This window comes from Alosa sapidissima, chromosome 7 (assembly GCF_018492685.1).
Source record: "Alosa sapidissima isolate fAloSap1 chromosome 7, fAloSap1.pri, whole genome shotgun sequence".
NCBI lineage: Eukaryota > Metazoa > Chordata > Actinopteri > Clupeiformes > Clupeidae > Alosa > Alosa sapidissima.
In genome coordinates this window covers 23,417,448-23,428,691 of record NC_055963.1, presented here as the reverse complement: position 1 = coordinate 23,428,691, position 11,244 = coordinate 23,417,448, and the positions used below count along the sequence as shown (strand labels likewise).

Here is an 11,244-nt window from a genome sequence, read left to right as displayed (position 1 = left end):
GTGCAACAAACAAACTTGGCAAACTGGCCTGTCATCTTTCATTTTGAAACTTTGCGGATGGTTGTAGAGCTCCTATACATTACTACAGAGGAGAAAAATTGTTTAGAAATTAAGTTATTATTCAGCTTAACCACATGGCTCCCAGTCAGATTTTTAAAAATGTTTTATTATTGTGCCAGTGGAACTATCAAAGCAGTTTGCAGCATGGGCACACATATACATACTTGGAATCGTCTAATACAAAATACTGGCAAATGGAGTGTTCAAACATACAATAGTATATGCAATCAGGTTTGTTATTATTATTAACTTTCATATATTGCACAGCAAACATATACACTGCACTGCTGTGAAATACTTGAAGCTGAACTGAAATGTTGTAGGAAATAAAAACATTACTGTCTGATGCTTTCATGTTTTTAGCTAAAGATATGCATTAGTGCCAGAGGGGGGCGCCAATATGCAAAAGATCAAGTCACATAAGTATACACACCCACTGTTAAGAGTCTTTCTCAAAGCACCAATACTGTGTTCAACAGTTATGAGTGAGTGTGTCACTGAATCAAATGCATTGCTTAAACATGCACATTTTAAAGACAGTTAAGTGAATGCGCATAGAGTGCCTATTGATACATTAAATCTGCAGACAGATGTAGTGTAAGCAGACAACCCAACATAAACCCTTTTTTTTTTTTTTTAATTCATTTTCAATGAGGTAAAAACAAGGTAAATCATTAAAATATGTTACAACCGTATATAATAGTGTCATCATAGAATAGCATCAAGCAATTTAACCATTAAATGTCACCTAATTACATGATCAAATTCAGTATACTTAGTGGGTGTCCATACTTTAAGTTTCAATGTAAAAAAGATTTCCACAAATCCAAATAAAAATATTGTATTGTAGATTAGTGGAAGGTAGAGTCATAAAGTAATGCTTACACTAACTGCTACAACTTACAATTAACAGAAGGCACTTGAACCACCACATATCCATTTCTCCATTTTGCTTTGGCAGGGCTTTCACAACTTTAATTATATCACTGATGCAGGGATGTGATCATTTCAGCTTTCCTTTTCTTTCACAGAATTCCTAGAAAACCAAAAAAGAGAAGAAACATATTAGAGAAAACCAAACAAGTCAGATAATAACAAACAAGACATCAGTTGCAGAGGTGAGGTGCAAACTGATTCTGCAGAACTGATGTGCTCTGGTTGATAAAGAAGCTCAAGATATTCATCTTAACAGTTGAATTGCTGCAAGACTCACAACAGCTTATTTGTATCCATTTTGATGTATTTTACCATGATCATTAGATCAAGACATTATCTCGATCACCATCATGCATTTGTCTGAATTAGGATTATCTGGTGTTAAAGAAGTTCTGTTTGTCTCAGACACACTTCCTGGTTAGTGATTAACAATGCAGGGAATTATGAAACAAGACACACAAGGTAAGTCCCAGATTTTCAGACCATTTCACTTCTTGGTAGTCTACGGGTAGTCTAAACCTCATCTCGCCTGAGACTACATTCATTGGTTCTCATTATTTACGGTATTTATTTATTGACATAATTCATCTTATTTCAGTAATTTAATTCTATTAGGTCAAAACACTTTTTTCAAGTCCAAGACAACATTCCGCCTTTCTGAGAATTGAAAAAAAACTATAATATGTATATATAACTATGGAGCATTATTCTTAGACTAGAAAACAGAAAAGTACTAAAATACAGATTGTCTTTAAATACGAGAACAAGAAAGTAATCATCCAACTCTTGATTTATTTTATTCACCTTTTCCATTTTTTCATGTTTACATCATATATCATGTAAAACAGTTTAAAATGTTTTGTTTTTTGTATTTAAAGCATGAAAAAATATGGAATCAGTTTATTTACAAGTCAAATTTGACACTAATTAGAAATAAGAAAATGTTCACTAATTTATGTCATTTATTGTTTACCTCAAGAAAAGAGGCAATTATGAATACACAGCCAGCCATTGGCTGGTAAAGTGAGTCCACGATTCATTCATGTATGCATTTCAAAACCAGAGATTGTGTCAAGTTAACACGGGTCATATTATGTTTTTTTACGTAGTAGCAAAACTCTACAGTGGAGATATGACATGACTGCACTACTTTTTCTGAGACAGACTGACTAGCTGTTCATGGTGACAAATCACTTTGATAAGATTAGGCCAGACACAATAGGTAACATTGAAACATACAATCCACACCTGAAAACATTTCAGCATATTTGCGCCTGATGACACAACAGTGCTTAGTCACAACTCCAATAAGTAATGAGGAAGAATGATGCATGAAAATCACAGCTGCCTGCAGTCATTGACATTTACCAGATCAGACTCCATTGATTAAATTGATCCCACCATTCAAGTTTTTTTTTTCACCCAGTGATGCCGAAGTTCTTTACCAGTAAATACTATCCGATTAATTTCCCAACAGAGGTGTACTCAACACCGCTTATGATTATGAAACTTAACATACCCCTGCCATAAAACCGCTTACAAAAACCCCACCCAACAAACTTGTGGCTACCATGTCCATGAGACAAGAGAATATGGAACGTTTTGATTTCACTTCATGGATATCCATTAACATTCATTAAGTCTCAACTGATGTCTTTTTAAGTCATCTAACGAGAGACCACTTTTGGTATAACCATAACAAAAATACCCAAACATAAAAACAAACCCACAAAACCATAAATAGATAAACTCTAAATTAAACCTCAGAGAAATAGCATTTTGATACTTTATACATTTTTTTTTTTTTTAAAGGAAAGCTCTTATTGACATTACAGTTCAGCACAGTCCATTGTACATGTGGATCAAGAGAAGGCACGGTATGTCCATTGGTGATCTCTGGTGAAGCAGACACACGCTCCGCTTCCTCCTTCAATCAGCCATTTATAAGGTGCCGTGTTGGATGGATTGCAATGTTTACAAATCATCCCAACTTCAAAGAAATGCTTTACCTCATGGTGGTCAGAAGAAAAAAAGACAAAGCATTGTGTAGGTACCAATTTCTCTGCAGCATAATATGAGATAGTTCTGTAATGGCCCTTTACCACTGCAATTTCAGTGCACTTGCACTGGCTATAAGCCACCATTTGTTAAGGTTTTCGATAGTTCTCAAGATTTGGGTCTACTAAACCACCAACACATCGGTACGATGGACCCGAATCTTCCTAACACCTATTTCTGCAGTGTTAGGTAGTCTGTAGTGTTGCTGTGGCACAGAATCTAAGAAGTGTGCCAGAGTAAACATTGCTGGTTATTTCCACCTAGCTCCTATAGTAGCAGTGAATATTACTTCAAAGACCACAAAGATGACTTTGCATTGGCAATCACATGATGACCTTAATGTCAGCTGGTTGTAAACTTAAACATAAAATATCTCTGATATACTTATATGGCCCATCTATCCTATACAACTATACAGAATAGTTCATCTGATTTCTTTACATTTTAATTATATACATGTTATGAATCTCTACTTAATATCTAAGATATCTTGGAGTACAAATTCACAGTGGTATAAAAGTACTTATACCATTAGTTATTGTTTGACATAGAAATATATTGCCAGTGGACAGAAATAAAAGTATGATTTACAAGATCTTGTTTTCAGAAATAATAATAAAAATAGAGCGCTGTGTTTGTTCTGATAGCTGGATGGCTTGTGAACAAGAGCAGTATTACAGTAAAAGCTGTTTACTCTGATTTTATACAGACAATGTGTGTGGCAAATGCACAATTTAGTTATATGCTTTCTTTGGGCATCAGACAAGCTGAAAACCTACATCATGATCTGATCATGACCAGATTACTGACCCATTTTCATATGTGATAAGGCATTCCACTGATCTGGAAAATAATACACTTTAAGGCAAACAGGGAGGCTGTGAATATGATACAAAATAATTCAAACTAACGCAACAAAAGAAAAACACTTACTGTGACATGAACAATTATGCCATGAAACAATAATGGTCATACTATTGCCATGACAGAATGTATAATTAGTATGTTAGACAAAGCCTGATGCATGTTTTGTACCTTGTGCTTTTCAAAAAAATATAGAAAACACACAGTAAACAAAAACTGCAACATATGTGCCAGGCAGCCCCCATTGTGTTATGTGGCCTGAGAAAGAGCAGGAGGGGTCTTTTACAACAGACACATGGACATGGTTTCATGCCGACCATGATTTCCTCAGTCAAAAACGCTGAGAAGTGTTAGAGTTCAAAGATTTAAAAAAAAAAAAAAAACAAGACAACAAAAGTTGTCAGGAAAGAACAGGTCATGAGAAAGTTAGAAAATCCAGTGAGCTGTGAGAGGTTGTTACAAGAGGAGAAGGAGCACAGAAGGGGGAAAAAAACAAAAAGGGGTGGCTTAAAAAGGCTTAAAAAGAGAAATCATTTCACCACAACTGACTTGGAGAGAAAAGCTTCCAGCTCTGAGTCTCCTCCTGGGTTGCTTCTTCCGTGGCTCATGGTTGAGGCCGAAGAAGAGGCGGCGACACTCTGCTTGGGCAGACTATACATGTACACGGCCCCAATGACCAGCCCTGCACCCAGCGTGAAGACCAAGTCCACGTGAAAGCCGAAGAGGTAGACGGACATGATTGTGGACACCACAATGGAGAAGGAGGTGGCAAAGCCCTTCAGGATGTTGTCGGCATACTTCACCACCACGGCCACCAGGAGGCCGCCAAATGCCTGGTTGAGGATCACTCCCCACACCATGGGCGTGTAGCCAAACAGGAAGCCCTTCTCGGCGATGGCGGTACCGTCGTTCCACCACAGGCCCAGCAGGCCCAGGACTGTGCCAAAGATGCCCAGCTGCACGTTCCGCAGCCACACCGACGCCGAGCTGCCCTTGAGGATCTTCTCAAAGTAGACGCCGGCGAAGCCCGACGACAGGCAGGACACCACCACCGCCACAAGACCCTTGCCGTAGCTCTGGCTGGGGTCGGCCGCTGCGGCCTCCTTCTGCTTGCCACTCTCCTGCTGCACCTGGACAATGGCCACGCCGGCAAAAAGCAGCAGCAGGGAGACCCACTGCACCCGCGAGAGGCTCTTCCGCAGCATCAGCACGGAGAAGAGGGCTGTGGTCAGGATCTTCAGCTGATACGTCACCTGGAGTCAGAATACATACAGGGGAAAAAGAGAGAGGACAAAGTGGGTGAGGGGGAAAAGCAAGTAAGCAGAGTTATCTGCAGAGGAAGCACCAACTTATCACAATCAGGCATGCGATTTTAAGTTCATCATCATGTTTACAGAACACAAAGCACCAGACACCCTGTCACTGGCACCACTTATATGTTATGAATATAGGGGGTTGTTTGGGACCTCAAGCTGGAAATGACCGTAATCAACTCTGGAAGAATCAAGAATCAACTCTGGAAGAATCTGGGGCATTTAGATAGGGTCTACATTAGAGAGGGCACAATAACCAAAGATGAAAGAAGAAAATGACAGTGAGGGAGAGCCTGAGGACAAAGCAGTAAATTCTTCTTCTCCTTTTATGTCTTCAGATATAAGGCTCCAGGCTACGGCAGTCAGAGGCTAAGCTAATCCATCTCACCTGGAATGTGGCTGCTGGGAGGTTTGAAATGGCCACATATTGCAGGTTGTTCTGGAGTGTGTAGATAAGGGATGGGACGGCCAGTTTTAGCGTGTCGCTGTACTGAACGACTATAGAGTTGTACAGGAGAACCCCAAACTCCTTGAGGTTACCTACAAACAGAAAAAGAGGGCAATATGAACATGCAAGCTTGTTTGTGCATGCTTGTGCATTCATTCAAACATTAGTTTCATGGTGCATCTCGAATTCTAAATCGGCAGGACCAGTCAGGGAGCTTAGGATGTCAAATGTTGGTTTTATTTAACTACTGGCATAATGGCAGGAGAATAAATGCTCTGCCTGCTATAGACCCATTCAATTGTATAAACAACTGTGCGTTCCTAAGACATTTCCGGTGGCAAAGAAAACAACATTGAGCTAATGGTAACAATGGTATGAAAAAAATGTTTAAAGTCGACGCTTTGTAGAGCATTATGCTAAAAGCATTTCAAAGTATCTGCGTTGGTTTTGAACATTTCGACCGGAAATCTTCTAGGAACAGACTAAAAGGGTCTATACAATACACCAGAGAGAAGAAACATTAAGCATTAAGCATTTTTAAGCATTATCTAACCTCACAATCAAGTGGCAATCATAGAGACCTACCCCTTTTTTGAAACAAAATGATGAGCAGACAAGTGCAGCCTTTGAGAATCTCTGCCATGACGACAGCCGAGGTTGCAAAGAAGCGATCCCCCGGCAGTGTTCGAACATATCGGATGCTGAGGATGAGTGAGGCATTCTGGATCACCAGGATAGCCAAACTGATGTACTTCAGCTTCTTGTTCACATCTGTGTAGAAGGGCAAAATGACAAAACAAAATGAATCGTCAGTGGATGCTGCAACTGATGATCGTTTTCACACAGTATTTTGACCGTGCTCTCCTCTCTCCTACATGTACGGACTTCAATGTACAGGGAAAAATGTCCTTGCTGAATGGAAGAGTAAACCTCAAGATTCCCTGAACTGATACTTTCATTTCATAACAACATTACATTACATTACTTATTCATTTAGGTGATGCTTGGGACTTGCAAATTAGTGACTAGTGTTCAAGCTGCATTGCAAAGGAGACTTTCGGCTCCTACACACAGTTGCGTTCAGTCAACGCATGCCAGTGGGTGTTCCCGACGGTAGCTATGCAAATGACTTGAAGTAAAACCGTAATGTGATTGGTTGGTGCCGTCCGTAGATTGGCTTGATTGGCCGGTGCCGTCTGTCGGTGCAGCAACAGCTTAACCAAAGATGGTTGATTACTAAGATACTTAATGAGAAGCCATTTCCTGTCCCTGGAAATTTATGTAAATAGGGTAGCAGTACACGCCCCCGCACATTTATGCAGTGATCGGCTCTCTTTTTAACATTGAGGTCTATGGCAGAATCTAGAGAATTCCCCAGAATTTGTCAAAGCCTTATTTTTCTGAGCAATGGATGCACATTTCGGACACGGTATCATGATCTCCAAACCCTCCTCCCTATTTCAGTAGAATGTCGTGATAGTATGACCCTCCAGTCGGGAGAAAATCAACATTAATGAAGGTGTACACCAAGTTTATTTTGTACTCCGGCTTGTCTGGCGTGGAACCGAGGCGTTCAAACGTAAGTCATACGTCAGTGACACGCCCCTGTGCAGGCGGGAACTGAACCAGAGCCAGTCTCTGACTGAACTCCGCTTTGCCCTCATAGACATGAACTAGGACGACCCATCTTGCTACGCATTCATTATCTTGAACTTCTCAACGCGAGCGACGGGAGAAACGCGACGCGACGGACCCACAATTCAGTTCGGCAACGGATCACGTGAGCCCATGTAAAGTGAATGGGATGCGTCTCCAGCAACGCGATGCACGCAGCTGTGTGTAGGAGCCGTTTGAAAGGAGACTTTGTGTAACAATAAATACTTTTACAAAAACCATCAGATTATTAGAGGATGACAGTGCAGAGGTTTAAGCACTAGTCAAAGGAAACAGTAGTAGGAGAAATAGGTAGAAGGGAGAAGAACATATACTGAATATATCATATGTTCCACAACAACTAATGCGCTACATAAATAAAACGGCCTTGCCTTGGTTACAGAAATAAAATGAATTAATTACACAAACTCCCAAATGTGTCAACTGTGAATGTATAAGAGCAAGCTATTTGCAACCCCCTTGGTAAACAGCAAAAGGTTAAACAGACATCCATTTATAAACGCTCAATAAGGATAGTGTTCTCGAGGTAGACAAATAAAGGTGCAGTCCAAGGAATGCATTAAGTATAAAACATGACGCATTTATAACAGCCATAAATGCTCATGTACTCAGTAAAATCTATTTCCTAAATAATGAGAACGAATGTAAATACTAGGCTAGGCTATTCTGAACAGTCGTCTAACTTGCTGGTCGTGTACCCAACCCACCAAAGATAGTCAGCTTCCTAGTTTAAGTCTCAAACAAGCTGCTCAAAAAGCTTAATATTTACCTTCTCTCATGTTCACCTCTAGAAACAAACGTGTGCATAGAAGTCACTATGATTGAGGATAGATGTCCGGGTTTAACCAAATATTCTTTAGTTACCGTTTCTGGTTTAACTCTCAGACCAATGGTAGTGGTCCATTATGAATACTAATGAATTGAAAACATACTGTGCCATACATGAAGGACGAAATATAGATTATGCTTTACAGATTAGCTAGAAGATTGTGGTTTTGTGGACTGCGCTATCATGTTAATTTGACGTTAACGTTAGCTTGCTGTTTATCATATTATGGCAAATTGTCAACTCTGGAGTTGACAGCGTAGAATGGCCCGTCAATCCAGCCAGCACTATCAATAAGTAATGGTAACCATAGCCTACAAGACTCATGTAATATTACCCACATAACATTAATAATACGGGTTCTATCCCCCACAGCCTAGCCGAGTTTCCACATCTGGTAGCTTAAGCTACTAAACTTCACTGTTAAGTATAAGTCGCAGTGTAACGTTAACGTCAAGTTAGAAAGAATGTGTTATACAATAGATGCAATTTCATCCATTCAGATGTGTATAGTCTAAAAATAAACAATTGCTACTAGTGCTATTGTGATCCTCCCCAGTTAACATTAAAACACCCAACGTTAACGTTAATTTCAGACGGCTAGAGCTAGCTAAGAAGGGAACAGATAACGTTACGGTCACTAACTTTAAGTGTGAGAACGTTAATCAACATAATACAATTTCGCAGATTACCAATAAAGTGTCTGAGTCTTACCTTCGTTTTGTTTACTGCGAAAACTCTTATCTTCACCAACTCCAGAGCCTGTGTCATGGCTGCTCCCTGCCATGTTGGCATTGACGTTTCAGTGCAGAGAACTGGCTAGCTAGCTAACAAACACCAGCTTCTCCAGTAGGCTAATGTCCTGGCCAGCTAGCTCTGCTCTAATACAGCCCCTACTCAGACTTCAATCAAACTGGACCTTTGAGACTGTTGCAGTCAAACTAGAAACAGAGGCCCTGATATCGTAGACATGGCTGAGAATGTAACAATGTTAAATGCAGTGTCAACCTAGTTAGGTCTGTTACTATACACGTTTACATTCATCTCCCCTCTAGCTACATACATTCAGCCTCTTGTTGTCTCCGTTCCTTTATTTCCGCCTTGTCTGTCGTGTCATTGGTCCATAGAGCGGCTGATTTAAAAAAAAAGATTTTGCTCATCTGCGGCGAAACCTTAATTTTACCATCTAGAAGAAAAACACATATTATTCAGCTGTTGCAAATAAGGTCGTTAGCAGCACTTCCTGATTGTGTTTAAAGTGTGTGTGTGATAGTGTTGTTATTTTGTGAAGAAAAGAAGCGTGATGAAACTTCAGTCAGACAGTTGAAAAAGCTAGACTCAAGCATTTCTCCACGTTCATCAGCTAGAACTAGCTAGAAGCTAGTTGGTAGATAAACCTCCCAAGCAGCAGTAGGAATAGTTTTTTGTTAACTGATTGTTGACTGAAGATAAATATGGAATAATGAGGGTGGGAGCAAATAGACACAATTTATTATTGTTTGTTTTATTGGTGAAAAGGGTCATCTGTCATCATCTGTAGTAGATGTTTTTGTTTTTGTTTTTTTAAATGATAAACCACAACTTCATCGTTTAAGCAAATTATTGTGCGGGCCCCAGGTTGCGGACCCAGGGGTTCATACAACTTTAAGAACCACTGGTTTAAAATACTGCCAAATATTTTTGGTAAAACCAAGACCTCCCCAATTAGTCCATGGGCCAGGACCTAAAAAATCACATATCGGTATCACCTGAGGTGGCAAAATCTACCAATGATTTTTGTAATCCTCCATGCCTGAGGGACATTATTTGGTATGATAACCCTCTCTAAGTGGTAGCTTAGTGGTATTTTTCCTAGCTTTTATACCTGCACACAGTAAATTATACAATACAAGCCTATGTACAGATATGGGTGCCTCAAAGTCTGGAGGAAGGTGGGACATGTTATATCACATCTAGATGACATAGGCATAGAAAATATAAAATTTAGATGGATGATTTAGTTTTTCATTAATGATCCAGGCTAAATTAAATAAAATGTACACATTTTCGCCTATATAATACATTAATATATACATGCAAAAGGATGGAAAAGGGTGGATCAAGTCCAAACTCATGTTTTGTGACATCTAGAGAGTATGGGCTTTTATAAAATATATGGATTAAATGGCTGAATAGGCATGTTATGCTTAGAGACCATAATGTCTTGGCTGCAAAAATGGCTCAACTTTAGGCTACAGTGGAATTTATAGGTTGATGTGCTCAAACATTTGAAGACAAGATTAATGAGGACTCAAAAATATATTTTTAATCTTCATCACTATCATCATATTCATCCAGACTGGCATTTATGTTCTCCTCATCATCCTCTTCCTCCATCTGATTGCTACAAGTTTGTAACCTACACAATTCCGTGCACTTTAATTTGTTTGAAAGACAGGAGCAGTCAGGAAGTTTGCAGGTCAAGTTAGTTTCATCTTTGTCTATGTCTGAATCTCCCTTTGTGTACACCCTGTAGCAGGATCTCACCCATCACCCTCAAGCACACTGGATTTTTTAGTATATTTAGTATTTAGTTTTGTTAGTTTTTCTTATCTCCTACTGTCTCTAGTGTACAGTGGAGTTTGGTTCTATGTTTATACTTATACTTATATTTACCATTTCTGCTGTAAGTGCATGTTGTGTGTGATGTCTGTATGCTACTGAGACCCTCCTGAATTTTCCCTCGGGGATCAATAAAGTATCTATCTATCTATCTATCTATCTATATGGTAATGGCCTTCTGCTGCTACTAAGTCACGACTGGCTATGGATAGTACTCTTTTGTAACCTTTCCTGACGGCTGCTCTTCTGATTTTGTCATCAGGTCTTAACTCTGCACATTTTGTTAGACTCTCTTTTGTCCTTTGACCTTTCAAATACTTGCTACATTTGTCACAAAATACAGGTGCTGGTCATATAATTAGAATATCATGAAAAAGTTTATTTATTTAAGTAATTCCATTCAAAAAGTGAAACTTGTATAATGTATACATTTCTTCCACACATACTGATATTTTTCAAGTGTT

At 39.3% G+C, this 11,244-nt stretch overlaps 1 protein-coding gene across 1 annotated transcript; it reads right to left on the bottom strand.

Annotated features, from left to right (window-relative positions):
- Positions 1-145: 145 nt before the first annotated feature.
- Positions 146-9,357, bottom strand: slc35a2 (solute carrier family 35 member 2). Its single transcript, XM_042097187.1, has 5 exons — positions 8,894-9,357; positions 6,265-6,450; positions 5,620-5,771; positions 4,468-5,171; positions 146-1,096 (listed from the first exon to the last, which is right to left on the bottom strand). Exons 1-5 carry the CDS (start codon positions 8,964-8,966, stop codon positions 1,069-1,071), a joined length of 1,143 nt encoding a protein of 380 aa, XP_041953121.1. The 5' UTR covers positions 8,967-9,357; the 3' UTR covers positions 146-1,068.
- Positions 9,358-11,244: the final 1,887 nt, after the last annotated feature.

What these genes read in the sequence shown, in the direction of transcription:
- slc35a2 (XM_042097187.1), bottom strand. Translation starts at nt 8,966, where the DNA reads ATGGCAGGGAGCAGCCATGACACAGGCTCTGGAGTTGGTGAAGATAAG. An exon ending in TCGCAGTAAACAAAACGAAG is followed by an intron (nt 6,451 to 8,893) that starts GTAAGACTCAGA and finishes CCTTCTACACAG; the next exon opens with ATGTGAACAAGAAGCTGAAG. An exon ending in TCCCAGCAGCCACATTCCAG is followed by an intron (nt 5,172 to 5,619) that starts GTGAGATGGATT and finishes TTCTGACTCCAG; the next exon opens with GTGACGTATCAGCTGAAGAT.